At 54.8% G+C, this 16,389-nt stretch overlaps 1 protein-coding gene across 1 annotated transcript; it reads left to right on the top strand.

Annotated features, from left to right (window-relative positions):
• Positions 1-609: 609 nt before the first annotated feature.
• SHE (Src homology 2 domain containing E) lies at positions 610-16,122 on the top strand. Its single transcript, XM_045876494.3, has 6 exons — positions 610-1,550; positions 4,124-4,250; positions 11,193-11,477; positions 12,455-12,611; positions 13,040-13,159; positions 14,548-16,122. Exons 1-6 carry the CDS (start codon positions 1,065-1,067, stop codon positions 14,732-14,734), a joined length of 1,362 nt encoding a protein of 453 aa, XP_045732450.1. The 5' UTR covers positions 610-1,064; the 3' UTR covers positions 14,735-16,122.
• Positions 16,123-16,389: the final 267 nt, after the last annotated feature.

Genomic DNA, 16,389 nt, shown 5'->3' with positions numbered 1-16,389 from the left:
ACAGCTCACGCAGATGAAGCTGACGGGGGCCGGGATCGACCCGTCCCCAAGGCTCATGTGTGAGGACTTAGCACTTAGTACGTGAGCCTCCGCAGCGCGTTTAGATTTTTTAAGCTAAAAAAATCTGCAATGGCTTCGCAACGGGAGGGGCACTGCAGCGGCCTCTTTCAAGGTAAGGTGCCCCCAGTTCTGCAGAGATTGAGTCTCTGCTGTCCACTCCCACCCACCATCCCCACCAAAACTTTTGCAGACGCACCTGACGCGAGCAAGCGACTGCCCCGGGGACAACCGCGCGCCCCGCCACCGCGGAGTGGAGATGGGGGTGCGGCTTCCACCGCGGCCTCCCAGCGGCCCGGTCTCGCCACCCCTCGCCCCGCAGCCCGGGGACCGGAACCGCCGCGCCCTACCTGCCCCGGGCCAGGCGAGCCCTCCAGCCGCCCGCGTGCCGAGCCTCCGCGCCCGGGCCGTGCGCTCCGCCTCCTCGAGGCCGGCGGGCGGGCGGGGCGGAGCCGGAAGGCAGGGGGGCGGCACGGGCGCCCGGGAGCGCCCCCTCTCCGCCGCCCCCGCGCCCGGCCCGGCTGCCTGCGGCGAGCGCAGCGCGCGGACGCGGCGCGCCAGGCTCGCGGCGAAGCACAGGGGCGCCCGGCGAGGGTGCGGGAGTCTGCGCGACCGCGGGGAGCCCGGGTCGGCACGTGCAGCGGCGGCTCGTCTCCGCCCCCCGCCCCCGCCCCCGCGCCCGGGGCGGAGGCGCCGACCCCGGCGGATCCGGGCGGAGGCGCCAGCCGCCGAGGGAGGGGCGCGCCCAGGGTCGGTCCGCGGCCCGGCGCGGCGCCGTCCCGTGTCTCCCCGGCGAGGGTGGGCAGGGCTGTCCGGCTTCGGGGCAAGAGCAGGGCCGCCCCGCGCCCGCCGCCCCGCGGAGCCCGGCCCCGGGCCCCACCCCGCCGGGCTGCGCGCCGGCCGGCCGGGGACGCGAAGCAGCCCCGGGGAATGAGGCGGCCGCGGCCCCTGGCGCCCCTCCGCGTGTGCGCCGCGCCCCTCGCCCGCCTGCCCCGCGGCCCGCCCCCATGGCGGCCCGCTGGTTCAAGGAGTTCCCGCTGAACCTGAAGACGGCGTCCGAGCGCGCCCGGCCCGGTGGCGGCGGCGGCCGACTGCGCAAGAACTCGGAGGCGGGCGGCGCGGGGCCGGCCCCGGGCAAGGGCCGCAAGAGCTCGGCGGCCGAGCTGGGGAGCGGCAGGGCCGGCGTCGGCGCCGCCAGGGACAGCCGGCCGCCCCGCGACAGCCTGCAGGGCCTGATCCAGGCGGCCGCGGGCAAGGGCCGCAAGAACTCGCGGGCCGCCGAGGACGAGCCGCACCGGGGCGTGGCCAGGAGCGCGGGCTGCCGCACCTACATCAGCAGGCTCATCAAGGTGGACACTCAGGAGAAGAACGGCAAGACCAGCTCCAGCGCCAGCAGCACGAGCAGCTCCTCGTCCGCGTCCTCCGCGTCCTCCTCGCCCGCCTCGCTGGGCCCCGAACTGGACAAGGGCAAGGCGGTGAAGCAGCCAGACACGGTAAGAACGCGGCCTCGCCGGGGCCGCGTGCCCCAAGCGGGACGGAGACGGGGGCAGAGTGCACCTGCTCAGCCCTAGGCCGCTTTATGCGTCAGGGAAGGTGAGGGTGCGCGTCCTGCAACGTCTGGCGACACTTAAGGGACCCTTTCACGTCGTTACATTTGGTCTTGGTTTTCATCTTGAAAAATCCTCCTTCTAGGGATGGGGCACTTTTTGGAAAGGTACTATGCATTTAATTCTGTTAGCCGTTCAGAAGAGTAATTGAATGAGTCGTTCCTGCTTTGTTAAATTTGACCTCCTTATAAATGCGGTTTATTTTAATTTTGAAATCCAGGGGGATTGCCAAGCCAGATCTGTGTATACATTTACGCTTCTTGAGCAGAAGGAAAAGTATGGATTTCAGAGCCTCAGGGACCGGCTGGGACCCAGCCCCTCCTCTGCTAGGGTGGGAGTTCAAGCGCCACTGCCCGGGCAGGTGCCCCCTCACGGCTGTCCCAGCCCCTCCCATCCGATCCGTGAACGTCTGTTGGGCAGTAGCCCAAGGAGAAGCCGCCCAGGGCTCCAAGGGCTGCAGAGGGTACGGAATGGGACAAGGAAGTGCCCTTGAGGAAGCCACAGATCAGGAGAGAAGGTGTTTCCTGCCTCTTACACCCCAGAGGTTTTCTGGGTGCCGTCCAGTGCGAGGCAGTTAAGAAAAGGAGTGTGACCCTGTGAGGAGACCCACTCCATCCTTACAGAGATAAGCTGGGTTTTGTTTGCTTGGTTTATTTTATTTTTTAAAGATTTTACTTATTTGACAGAGAGAGACACAGCGAGAGAGGGAACACAAGCAGGGGGAGAGGGAGAGGGAGAAGCAGGCCTCCTGGGGAGCAGGGAGCCCGAGGCGGGGCTCAATCCCAGGACCCTGGGATCATGACCTGAGCCGAAGGCAGACGCTTAACCACTGAGCCACCCAGGCGCCCCTGATAGCTTGTTTTTTAAACTCGCTCTTCTGGGTGCAAAAAGGGAGAGAAGAGCTCAGACGGAGCTTCCAGACCCCAGCCCAGGCTGTCACCTCCTGTCGTGGGAACTTCATCTTTCTCTTGCTCAGACTCCAAACACACTGCCTCCCTGTGTGTAGTCAGGAGCCCGCAGCACCTACCCTATGGCCCTTCTGTTCATCCTCCACTCGTTCTTCCCACAAATACTGACAGGGGCCCTGTGCTGTGCCGGCCCCGGGGTGGGGGGAGGTAGAGAGATGAGCAAGGATCCAGCTCGCCCAGAATTAGCCCGTGGTCTCCCTGACTGACTCCTTCTAAGCAGATCTAAGCACCTCGCAGCCAAGGGCTGAGTGCTGCGCCCCTCGTTCCTCTCTGTCCTGGCACACGTGGGGGGCACTCATTGGTAGCCCCTGGGGGGGGGCACACATCGGGGGCAGTGAGAAGAATGGAGCTGGGGGTGCTCTGCAGTGGCCTCTCTCTGGAGGTCCGCCATTTCTTAGGCCGTCTCCTCCCAGGCAGGCTCCCCCCGCCCGCCCATGTCTCCCTGTTCATCTGAACTTTCCCTGCCGGCTCGGCTGATGCTTCTCTGCTTCTCCGGGAACCCTTTGGAGAGCGTAGTCAGATTGTAGCAGGACCTGGGGCTTCCTCCCGTAATTCTGATTAACATTCTCTGCCCTTTGGTTCTTACTCCTGTCTTCCTCTTCAGCTGGAGTACTGAGTTCATACTATCCCAGCTGTTTATTGTCGTGTCACACTGCTCTTGGGCAAGTATGTGCTTTTTTGTCCCCATACAGTTCCCACAAAACTGTTCCCCGCTGAGAAGAGCCTGTCAAGCTCAGCTCCCGAGCATTGTCACCCAGCAGCTGCAGAGTAGAACCGATCACACACACCACCTTTCCGGGCACCTTTCTATTCTTGGAAGATTCAATGCTTTCTGCCGCAAATACCGACCAAAACTCTGACTGTAGCCTGGGAGGATCTGTCTGCCTGTGAATTATGGAACCTAGAACTCCCTCAGTGCTGTTTAGTGCTGTTTCTTAGACTCCTTAGGAAGTTCCCTTTGGAGGGGTTGCAGATCCCTTGAGGACCAGAGCAGCTTTGGTCTTAGGTTGATTCCCTCACGGTGTCTCCCCAGTGCTGGTGGACGCTCAGTAGGCACTGGGGGACCAACTGACTTGGGTCTATATTGCCCACCAGGTTGGCATTAAAAAGACCAACATTCCAGGGAAGGTGCTAGACCTGTTCATTTCATTTTGCTCTACAGTGACCTCCATCCTCCACTCCCCACCACCCACCCCTGCCACACTGCCCCCCGCAAATGCATTACTTCTTGGGGAGAGAGCAGGCATGGAGAGATGCTGGGGGGTGAACAGCACTCTGGGTGAATTGTTGCCAGTCAGACCACCAAGATAAATCAGATGTTTGTCCACCAGATGAACAATGGATAACGACATGAGCCAGTGAGAACACCATGCGAAGGTGGTTGGAGGTCTTGACTTCTTTTGAGTCTGCAGATCGTTAGTAGCCATTTTGATACCATGGCCATCCGGGTGTGTAATAACCCTGGCAGGTCTCCTCTCTGGTTCTTTTAAGGTCATCATTTTAGAAGACTATGCTGACCCTTATGATGCCAAAAGGACGAAAGGTCAAAGGGACGCAGAGAGAGCAGGAGAGAATGATGGCTACATGGAGCCCTATGACGCGCAGCAAATGATAACAGGTGTGTGACTGGGACGCCCGGGGGCGGAGTCTCACGCACTGGTGGGGACAGGTACTGACCCGGGTCAGTGGGGAAGAGCAATGATGTGGCCTAGTCAGACCTTGCTGACTGGAAGAAACAGAAATCAGGCCCAAGGGTAAGGTCAAAATCTCTAGTGACCTTCCTTTCTGGTTTTGTATCCTTCGGTGTTAGAATTTGCACGGTCTTTAAAGTTTTCCTAATTCTGTGCAAAACGACACTTGTGAGTTTGCAGACCTGCTTTAGAATGTGACCTTCAGGGTGGAGATTGTTTATATGCATTTCTTGGCTGCTTTGAAATCTCTTACGTCCGAAATAGGGGTTGTGAATCTCTGCCAAGGGATTTCATGTTGTTAGAAGATGCGCACGTGACATGATCCTCTGTGTTACGGTGGAAAACTGACTTCTCAACAAGCTAGCCCAACGGTACTGGAGCAAGAGAATTAGTGACTAATCCCTGGTGTGAGCCAAGCCACGCCACGCAGACCTCCTAAAACCAAAGTCAACTGATCTTGTGACCTTTCAAGTTGGAACAGTTCTAGCTTCAGCAAAGCAATCACCCTCTCATTGTTAGTATCAAACTTTTCCCTTTTATCCATAATTCTCTTAAGTTCGTGTAAATGATACTTCAAAATAACATGAACTAAGTTATTTATATTTATTTGTGAAAGTTGGAGTAAATAGTTTGTTCACCCAATTTTTTTAAATGTTCTTTAATCCATAATGAAAAAATGCATTTCTGAGCGCTGACCCATGGCACCCTTGTCTGAGTGTTTCATGCCTGGGGAAGGCCTCACTGGCCACACGTTCCAGACTGTCTCCCCTGTTTGGAAACAGACTGAAAAACTCTCAGGCGCAGGACCCGCAGGCTGGTCTCAGAGGAGGTGAGCACAGGGGACTCGGCATCCTGGAAGGGTCAGGACAGGCTTCAGAATGAAAATGAGCTATCGCAGGAAAGGGGCGCCGTGTCCTGCTTCCCTGCTTCCAGAGATAAGGCCGCGCACGGGGGAGGGTGTACCCTGGCCAGGCCATGACCCTGAAGGTCACTGGACTGTGACCTCTAATGAAATCTGTGAATGAAAGGAAGTGAAAATGAACTTAGTCAGAACTTTAAAAAAATATCAGAGGCTTGAAAGGAGTAGGGGAAGAGATTTACTTTTACATAAAATTGAGGGAAAAGATATTCTTTAAAAAAAAGATATTCTTTAAAAAAAAAGATAATTTTGACTTATCTTTCTTTTGTCCTTTGGTTTTTATTCTTCTCTTTCTCGTTAACCGGAATAAGTAATTTATCTACACTGTCCCAGCTGTTTATTTGTGGGGCCACATTGATAATAGGGAAAAAATGCCCTGCTTCTCCACCCCCCCTCAACATAATCCCCATAAGACTCTGTGTGCTCGCGGACTCCGGTCCTCTCCCCTCGGTATAAAATCAGAGAGATTCTGACTTGCTCATAGACTTTTTAAGAAACAGCAGCAAGTAGAACCAAGATCTCCCCACTCCAGATTGTGTGGACACATTTGAAACGATGGATGCAAAAGCACTTTATATAAGGCATCTTTCCACCCAGACCTACCAAGAAAAATCAGAATTGTCCAACATGAAATAAATGTAATGATAATGGTTTTAATATGGGAGCATTTATTAAGTGCCAGTCTCCGTTTACAGTTTATGTGAATACATTTGTTTAGGAATATAAGATTAATGTATTCAACTGGAGAATAACTTCAATAACTTCAAACTTATTAAACATTTAAGTTACTAACTTTTAAAAAATTGCCAGCTTATTTTGTCTTAAGAAAATCCATGAATTTTAAAGTCTCTTAAAACCTATATCAAAAAGCACCTTCTCGATCAGTGCGGAGAATACACCTCTAGTTCTCCCCGCGCGCCCACAGCTGGACAGAATAACAGGAAGTGAGTTGATCGGAAGCTGGAAATAAAAGATTTGCTGCTGGGGTTTTTTTGTTTTGTTTTTGCTTTTTTTAAACCTTCTACATTTTTTTGTTCAGTTTGTTCCTTGTATGCTTGGTGGTCATGTCCCATTTAAGAAGTGTTTATTTCTTGAGAACATTAGGGATTTTTCTTTAGTTTCGGCATTTTTCAGGAGATGGAGAGGTGCAAGCGAACACCAGCCCCTGGCTGGCCTCGCTGGTCCCCGCACGGTGAGGGGAGCCCACCTGATCCAACACTGTTCGCGATGTTCTTTTATAACATCCAGCAAATGCTTCTTAGGCGTTTATTTACCATGTAGCGGGCCCTGTGCTGGGCTCTGGGCATCCAGGAAACAAGACCCCCGTGACCCGTGTCCTCAGGGACCGACCTTACAACCCAGGAGGCAAACAGACCTAACAGCAACAAACAAGAAAACGTGTCCTTGAAAAGTGCAGCGAGTGCCGTGAAGTCAGGGTAAGAGTCACCGTCTGCGTGAGGAGCAGAGGAAGAAACAGAAAAGGCATTTACGACTCTCCCATGGCCCAATCACTGTGGGACCCAGGCTCCCTGGATCCCCCCAAAACTTTGCTCTTAACTTTGAAAGCTAAGAATTTATAAGTTTATAAATAAATTCTCCCTTAGATTTACCCAAAGGATGGTTCATAAAGAGATAGGATTATGAATACAAGGCAGTATTAGTGTAAACCTCTCTGTTCTGCTAAAGGAGCAGGAACATTTTAGCTAAACCATTAGCAGAAACAGTCTCCCTAACTTAGCATCAGGAGCTCCACAGGAAGGGTCTTCAGTGGTCCCGAGACCACGTCACTCAGTAGGAAAGCTGCTTCCAAAGCTGGCATCCTGTAAGTCGGCGCCAGGCTTACCAGCCACCTGCCTAGACCCTGCAGCCCTGTGCAGGGTGTTAGAAGTGCCTGGCCCGCAGTGAGGGCACGGAGTTTGGACCCGTTCCACGCCGTGTCTGCATGGACGGGAGAGGCATCGGGTCCTTCTGCGTCCGCTTTTACTCGCCGTATCCTGTCTCAGGTGGTTTTCAGTTTTATTTTTGCCTACAAATGATTTTGTTGGCTTGTTCAAATAGTCAAATCTAAAGGAGAACCTCAATGTTGGGGTGTCCATTTAAAAAATCCACTATGAAAAAAATATAGAAGATTTTTTGATTTATCTAATGTGTCTATACTTTCCTTGTAGAACTTAAATTTCAGGGCTCCTGAATTATATCTGCTTTTGTTCAGATATTTAGATTTATTTGATAAGAAAATATTCAAGTCATTTTATTTATTTTTCAGAGAGAGCTAAGGGAGGGGCAGAGGGAGAGAGAATCTCAAGCAGACTCCCCACTGAGCTTGGAGCCTGACACAGGGCTCGATCTCGCGACCCTGAGATCACCTGAGCCAAGATCACCACCTGAGCCAAAAATCAGGAGTCAGATGCTTAACCGACAGAGCCACCCAGGCGCCCCTATTTGTCATTTTAAATCAAAAGCGAGAGTAGGAATAAAAGATGTGAGTAGAAACAGCCTTTTTCTGATTCTGAGGGGAAAACAGCCTGCGAGTCTGCAAGTTGATCGTTTAGCAAGCGTTGTGAGATGGATGGGAAAGGTGCTCGCAGAAACACAATTCGCCTTCTGCGTGAACTCTGGGGCGTCGAGGCAGGAAGCGGCTCCCCTGACCAAACACGGCCTCGGTTTATTCACCTGTGAAAATGGGATCACGCGCTCCTCACTGCGTTACGCGGCTTCACGGAGACGCTGGGGTAACACGCCTAGTGCATGCGTGTCCCGAGCATGTCGCCCTTATTTAGACACGCCAGAGAGAATCGTGTTTTCAAAGAGAATTCCAGACGAGCGTGGAGGAACCGTGATGGCCGACCCAGCCAGCCTAGTGAAGGACGGGCTCCGTCTCGCGCGGGCTCGGGGCGGCTGGGCCTGCCGGCTGCTGTTTATCTGCCCGCCGCCGCGTTCTGTTGTCGCCGCGGTAAATGGCCTCTATCGGCAGAGCTGGGGCGTAGCTTCCTCTGGCCGTTTCCTCCTCCTCGGCCCGTTTCCTCCCGGAGCCAGGCCTGCACGTCAGGGGCTGTTCTCCCCCAGGAAGGTCGGCCCGCAGCTCCGCGGTTGTTTCTGTTTCTACGGCGCCGCAGGCTGGGGGCAGCCAGGTGCTGGGGGGAGGCTGCTCCCTCGAAGGGGCGGCGGCCCGCGCTCAAGCCCTGGTTTCCCCTAACTGAACGTTGTTTTAAAGGTGATGATGCTCTGCAGATCCCGCCGATCCCAGGGCCGTCCTGGGGAGGAGCGCTGCTGGCCCCGCGCTCCCCGGGCCTCCCCCGAGCGCCGCCGCGGGCGCACAGCCCGTCCCAAGCACCAGGAGGGCAGGCCCTCACCTCACGCGAACACACGTGTGGGAAGAATGTACATCATCCCAACACACACGTTATTTCCTTGTGGGCAGGACTCCTGTGTCTTAAGGTTGGAATCCACTCTCGGTTTCCATCAGCTGGGACGGAGTTGAGGCAAGGACTGTGGGAAAGGTGACCCCCGCCTGCGCCAGGCCGTCCAAACCGTTTTGATCAGAAACGTACAGTTTCTAAGTTCACCCTTTGAATTCCTTTGTGTTTTCTCTTTCCTTTTTCTTAGCGCTACACAAACGTTCTTGTTAAGAGATTCCAGCCCTATCTTACTGAACCAGGAGCAGAGTGTGTTTCTCGTTCCCCATAATTTTGTCTAGAATAATGTAAAGGAGGCGTAGGACTGAAAGTCGAGAGGCGTGGACAGACAGGCAGCCTCCTGCCCCAGCACCCTGCGGGGCCTCACACAGCCCCAGGCACCGTCCTGGCCTGGGGGCAGGAGCTCCCACACCTTGATGCGGAGGGGTGGGGGTTGGACCCAGGGAGAACCCCTCTCCTTGCCCTGGAGCTAGCAAAGACAGGATGGCTGTGGAGGGCTGGAGGAGCTCAGACGGGGGCCCCGGGGACCAGGGAGCGTGCAAGTGCTTCTCAGGCTTTGCTTCCCATGAGAACCCCGTGCCCCAGACCAGCTAAATGGAGGGGCCGGGCATCGGGTGCAGGGTTGGACCCGGCTGCAGTTAGGGCCCCATCCAGGGTAAGAACCTAATGAATTTAGTGTCCTGATTTTCCCACTTTCCCTTGAATGTTTCATCTGTTGCCCCCTCCTTGTGACAGGAGTCGGTAACTCCTCCCGAGTGCCACTGACGTTTTAAGTTCCCGGCACTGTGCTCTTCCCACCCTCCCCTGCTCACCTGGACACCCCTCCGCCCGCCCCGAGCTGAAGCTACTCCGCTCCGCCTTCGACCCTCTCCTTTTCTCTGCTGGTTGCTTTCAATTTCACAGACTATCAGCCTGCATTTATTTGTGGGTAGCTCTGTGGTGTGCACCCATGACCTTCATCTCTCTGAGCCCCACATCCGCACGGCTGGAGGGCTCCTCCCTCCCTCCCCCACCGGCTGCCCAGTCAGTCCTTAGCACGACTGTGTATCCCCCGAAGGTAAGACATGATGGTCCCTGCCCGGCAGTCTCCACCACTCCGGAAATGCAGACACATCCACACAGTCTGTGCACCGGGAGCAGGGCAGGCCCAGAGCGGCAGGCCGTGGGGCCGTGGCAGGGGGGTGGGCCGGAGAGGGGAGGAGACGCGGGCGGGGGTCCCCAGGACACAGGGCGTGACAGCAAGTGCAGAGAACGTCAGCAGTTCCATCTGGGTGGAGTCGAGAATGGGTTTTGAGGGGGGATGGGGCCGGTGGTGTGAAGAGAAGAAATTGGAGGAGGAAGGTGGTCTGGTCGTGGCCGGTGTCCCAGGCCGTGCGAGCCGCCCGCGCTGTGTAAGGAGACCATGGAGAGCTCGCGGGCTTGAGTGGTGCCCTGAGGTGCTGGTGCTTAGAAGGTTCTTGACGGGGGGAACTGAAGGCTTTCTGTTGGGCATTTAGAAGAACCACAGCACGCCCCCTGCCAAGGCCTCTGGACCGCGAGCTGGTCGTCCCCGCGCTCCCGCTCCTTCCCACTGTGGCTGCTGGTTGGGTTTTGCATCCTTAACTTCCAGTGAAACGCAAATGTAATCGATACGACCTGTTGAAGAACACACGACGTAGCGCAGGCCGACAGTGTGAACTGTGTATCCTTCCTTTCACACGTGTGCGTTTGGAGCCTGGCGTGCCCACTCCCCAGCCTCCCCACCCCATCGTCCCTCCTGGCCTGTGTCCTTTGAACTCACCTCTCGCTTCCCCCTCATGGGAACAAGCCCTCTCTGGTCCCCCCTCCGTATCTGCACTCACGCAGCTTCCTCCTCTGGAAGTGACCTTCTCTATCAGAGTGAACCCATCTTCCATTTCTCTTCCACTTGGAGTCCATCCAAGTGCAGCCCTGGAGAGTCCAGCTTCCTGCTCTTACATCCAGGCTCTGCCACGTTTGGGTGAGGACAGCTTCCTTCGGCTTCGTGCCTCAGCCTTCCCTTCTGTAAAATTAGGGAAATAATGGTACCGCCTTGTAGGGCAGCTGTGAAGACCGCGGGGTGCACATCGAGGGTGCTCACTGTTGTCGTTATGCCCGCAGGATCATTTGTGAGTGCGTCTGGCTTCCTCTCTTTGGAAGCTGCCTGGGAGTCCAGAACTCTGTCCGGCGTCCGGATCTCTCCCCTCCGTGTGGGCTGGTGCTGGGGAGACAGTGAGCCGTCCGTCGACGCCTGTGAGCGGACGGGGGTCTCAGCCTTCCCACAAGGTGTAGGAACTGCAGGCGAACCACACTCCAGGCAGAGGAGGGGCCTGAGACCGGGGAGCAGGTTGCCGGCGGCCACATGGCTTCCCACCAAGTGTGGAACGTGTCTTCGGGGGCCTGCTGCTCGCCGGGCCCGCGGGCAAACCGGCATCCACGCGGCACCCCTTGGGCTGGCCGGCAGGAGGCCGCCCCGGTTCGTTCGGCGCTTCCGTGGCACGTTTCTGTCAGGGTTCTGTCTCTGGTGTGTCTTTCAGAAATCCGACGCCGAGGCTCTAAGGATCCGCTGGTGAAGGCTCTTCAGCTGCTCGACAGCCCCTGTGAGCCGGGCGAGAACAGCACGAAGACGGAGGCTGCGGCCAAGAGACGCAGCTCCAGGGACCTCCTGGGGAAGCCCCCCCAGCTGTACGACACGCCCTACGAGCCTGGGGACGGGGCCCCCGAGCGGAGGGCGCGGCTGCCCGCGGAGGACGAGCGGCCAGCGGCCGAGTACGAGCAGCCGTGGGAGTGGAAGAAGGAGCAGATTGCTCGGGCGCTGTCGGGTGAGGACCCCGCGTGCGTGGAGCCCAGGCGGAGGCCCTGAGGTTGCACCGCTCAGAAATCCCAGTCTGGTCGCTGCCGTGCCTCCCGGCCGCTCCAGTGATCAGACTGGGGTCAGCTTTCACTAACCCGACTCAGTGCTACTCCTCAACCGTTTGAAATTCCTACCTACCCGATGGCGGTCTGGGGTCCAGTGCCTCACAGACGGAGGCATCTGGGGGTCTGTGAGGCGCTCTTCGTGGGCTGTGTCAGCAGCCCTCCCCCAGGAACCGGTTCCTTAAGTGTGTGTGTGTAGAGTGAGGGAGGGGCAGTGGGTGGGAAAGGTGTTCCTGCTTCCGCTCCTCCCAGGACACGGTTTTCCTGCCTGGCTGGCCGCAGGACCTTCTCCTTCGACTTAAAAAAGCCAGGGATGTGTTTTCCCTCCACCGGTAAAGCCAGGTTGGTGATGAGCAGCGCAGGCCACGTCAAGGGTGGGTGCAGAGGGTGAGGTACGTGAGGGCGGACATCTGAGTCCATTGTGGTTTGGCTCAGTCCTGTTTCCACAGCCCTCTGTCAGCACCTGCTCTCCGGACGCCGAGCTGCGTGTGGCTCTGGACGTCTGTTCCGTCCAGCCCAGATGCCGTAGCGTCTGCCGCTCAGTAGCTTCCGTCTCCAAGTGCATGTTGTTTTATTATTTCAGAGTAAAAACTGCTTGTTTGGTTTCATAGAATGAAAACGCACTTGCGCCTTTTATTCTAAATACACCAAAACTCGAAGTGTTTACAAGTGCACGGTAAATGTGCCCTCGAGACCCCCTCACCTTCTGAAACTATTGGACAGGAGAGCGTCTCCCTGGACAGTGGCCGTCGGGGACCCTCGAGGTGTGACCGCAGCCGGGTGTTTGCAGGCGCTTTAGCCATCGGGAAGGGGCAAGGAGGCTTTTGTGTGAAGCGCACATGGGTTGCCCGTGGGCTCTGTGTTAGACGAGCCTTCTTTCCAGTTCAGTTTGAAGGCTCTGACCGGCCTTCCCTCAAGGAGGACGCAGTGAAGCAGCACCAACGGCCGAGGAGCCGGACGCAGAAGATCCCGAAGCCGGCCGTCCCGGACCACAGCGAGGGGGAGAAGGTGGACCCGGCCCTGCCACTGGCGAAGCAGCCGTGAGTCTCGTCCTCATCCCCGCGGAACGAACAACGGCTGGGAGCCTGCTGGTGGGGGGAGGGGGGCTCGCCCATTTCACGTGATTATTTTTGTTCCCGAATTCTCATCTGGCTGGGGCTGATTAATGAAGACCTATTTTCAAAGCCCACTGCATTTGTGCAGAATAGAAAGTGCACTGCATCCCAAGAGCCTGATTTTACATTTCATTCTCCTGTAGCGACGGACCCTAGTCCTGTTCACTCCCTCTCTATGACTGATGGATTTCGTGATCCCGGATTACCCAAATCCGTATCTCGTCTCTCCTGAGCATGAAGCAGGGTCTAGGTCAGGCTACTGACCCTCCAAGAGAAGTGCATTAAAGAGAATGCGTTTTGGAGTGAGGCCCCGTCTGATCTGTGTTTTGATGTGGGTGCCCCCCCCTTTACAGTTGGTATCACGGTGCCATCACCCGAGCGGAGGCCGAGAGCCGACTGCAGCCCTGCAGAGAAGCTGGTTATCTGGTTCGAAACAGCGAGTCGGGGAACAGCAAGTACTCTATCGCACTCAAGTGAGTACCAGAGCCGTGTGGGCTTCCCCGGGTGGCGCCGGCCCTTCCAGTCATGGGCAGAGGACTGCTCAGGAAAGATCATATCTGAAGGTGGTTCTCAGGGTACAGATTGCCAGAAAATAGGGGGCATTTGCTCGGACCACAGCATGGGAAATGCTCGGATCCGAACGCAGGGTCGGTACTAGGCAGATGCCCCCAGGTCTCCCGAGATGGTGAGGGCCTCTCTCGTCCCGAGTGACGCAGCGTGTGCTGTCCGTTGCTTGCCCTAACGTAGGCCCTCCACGAGGCCCAGCAGAGAAATAATCCCTGACAAAAAGGGGAATTTCCAGCGGGACACTTGGGTGGTCCTTTTATTCCCCAGTGTTTGGGACTTTAATAAATCAGATCCCTTGATGTCCAAATGCCACCTGCAGCTTCGACAGCAGTTTCTTCTGGGGAAGGAGGACACGTTGAGCTGCTGCTCCCTGCCTGACTGTACGAGAAGGCTCGTGTGCGCGAGGCGGGCCTGGCGGGTTTTGTGTCATGGAAATTCTCGCTGCTCTGCGGGTTCAGCGGTACTGTGTTGGAGGATCATTGTCAGAGCCCTAACAGCACTTCCTTCCTGAGGAAGCTGAGCCCCTGCAGCTGAAACAATCAGACTGGAGGGAAGAGAGGCTGGGGGTGTTTGAGCAACATGGCTTGGAAAGTGGGGCCGGCCACCAGACACACAATACCAGGAATAGCTGTGCCGCGTTCCTGAAAGGGGGCTCGTGGACCAGCTCTTGAGCCTTTGGTACCAGCTGTCGTTACGCACAACCAGGACCGGTCTTTCCAGTTTGAGGGTGGGAAGGGAGGAAGGAGGAAACAGGGTTTTATTATTATTATTATTATTAATATATTCTTTGGGGAGGAAAGAAAGAGGAAACCGTACATATGTCCTTGTCCCATGACGAGGAGGGTGAGTTTAAACCTCACCCTAGTGGTCTCATACTCGGGCATAAGCCCTAGTTGGTGATTTGGGAGACAGGGGAGATTGGGCTTTGTGTGTGTGTGTGTGTGTGTGTGTCTTTTTGGTCCAGCACCTGATGACTTGTGTATTTTACGGACAAACAACCCAAGGACGACCCACCTTGAGCCGAGGGCCTCAAAGCCTCTGACAGCCCCCTGGAGAGCGGGGAGCCCCATTCGGGGCTCGATCCCAGGACCCTGGGATCATGACCTGAGCCGAAGGCAGACGCTCAACCACTGAGCCCCCCAGGGGCCCCCAGAGTGCCTTTCTGTTCGAGTTTGTAGCCATTCCAGGGGTGGGTGGGAACCTGCCTGCCGGTGACTCTGGCTGGCATTGCTCTGGGGGGCAGGGACCCCTGCTCACTCATTCACGTGTCCTCCTCAATCTCGTTTTGTTTCAGGACTAGTCAAGGATGTGTCCACATCATAGTGGCCCAGACCAAAGACAACAGGTACACGCTGAATCAGACGAGCGCGGTCTTCAGCAGCATCCCCGAGGTGGTACATTATTACTCCAACGAGAAGCTGCCCTTCAAGGGGGCAGAACACATGACCTTACTCTACCCCGTGCACAACAAGGGGCACTAAGGTCCGGCCAGCAAGAGCCCTGGCCAGGCCCCTCCTCCTGAGCAGGCGTCTGCCCCCGACCGGCACTGGGGACGGGGCCGGACCGCCCCACGGTGATCAGGAGGAAGTGGGAGTCTCCATCTACAAGGCAGAATCTTTGGCCTGACATCCATTCCGCGACACCTGGTTACGGACCTGTTGCTTTTCTACAATAAGAAATCATACTTTACCCGCTGCCTCCACTCTCCGGAGCAGGTGTTCTGTTTGGGGGTGACTCTCAGGAAAGGTAAGTCAGGAGTCCAGGAATATTAAGGCTTTCCAAAAATGCACTAGGTATGACCTGGAATACCTGGTCTCTAAACAAACCAACAGAAATGCAATTGGCTTTCATGTGAGGCAATAAAAAATGATCGTGTGGACCAGAAGAGCGTGTATCCTGGACCCCTCCTTGGGGAAGAGGACAAAGAGTGGGGAAACACGTGGATATGGATGACTTGGAGAAAGTGTCCTGGTTCAGCTCTGGAGTCCATGAAAATTCACGACTCTGACGAGAGTATTTTGTCGGTCAGCCTTCTAAGAAAGTTTGTTTTCTCAGTCTCTGTGGACTTTTTCATCATCTTTAATATAAACATGAACAGGAAGGAAGATGCCTCTGATTTAAGAATCGGCAATATAAATTAAGCATTGGCATCATTATACTTCTGAATTGTAGAATAAAATAACGATTTCATTTCTGATTTTTTAAAAATCTGAAAAATTTGCAAAGCTCAACAACTGTTTTCTTATTGGATAATTATTCAGAACTTCTGATGTCTTTGGTTTCACCTTTGAGCATTTCAGCTGTTAGGGAACGATTTTTAATTTGTGTCCCCCAATTAGATTTGCTCTGTATTTTTGGAGTAAATTTTAAATATACTCATCTCTACCCCTCGGAGCTGAGTGCCTGAACTGGGTCTCAAACCTGCAGTCTGTCTCGTGCAGAGCAGACCAGTTCTCGCTGTACAAAACTGTCTTAAAAGACTGAGGTTTCTCCAACTACTACTGCTTCAGATATTAAATTAATATTCATAGTATCGTTATCTTTATGGTTTGTTGTGAACTTCGATTGCCAATTTACTTACTGTGAAAAAAATAAATAAAACCCCATGAGAATGGCGTTCTGTGAGGAGCCCCCGGTGAGCGGCCTCTGTGGTCTGGGTTAGCTGGCGGCGCCCAGGACGGATCCAGATCCATCAATGAGAAGTTCACTGTTGTAGCTTCGGTTATAGACACAAAAAAGGTTGATTTGGTTAATTTTTAGGGAAGCCTGTCTTTCTAGTTATTAGTTACTGTTCTGCTATTATGATTTAGAGGTTAGTAAATACTTGCTTCTCTATTCAGTTAAGGCTGTAGCCAGAGGGTTGTGTGATCTTTGATTTAAAAAATGTGAGAGGAACCTTTTCTTATTGAATCTCAACGATTTTATGAATAGAGTGTCTGTTTTTTAAATACCGATAGAGCTTTTTAAATGTGCATTGGTTCATGGGTGACATCTTTAGTACAAGATTTTTACAAATTTTTAGCGTCTGTAGTTCCAGTTCCATTCAACAAATATTTATTATCTTCCATATACAAATAATTCATTTATTAAACTTATTTTTAGTTCAACATTCTAGAAGTGAAATATTTTTTACTTA

Source organism: Mirounga angustirostris, unplaced genomic scaffold (assembly GCF_029215605.1).
Source record: "Mirounga angustirostris isolate CCGP_5_RB_7025 unplaced genomic scaffold, mMirAng1.0.hap1 SCAF_6, whole genome shotgun sequence".
Taxonomy (NCBI): domain Eukaryota; kingdom Metazoa; phylum Chordata; class Mammalia; order Carnivora; family Phocidae; genus Mirounga; species Mirounga angustirostris.
The sequence above is the reverse complement of the archived record's forward strand: the minus strand, read 5'-3'. Positions and strand labels throughout refer to the sequence as shown.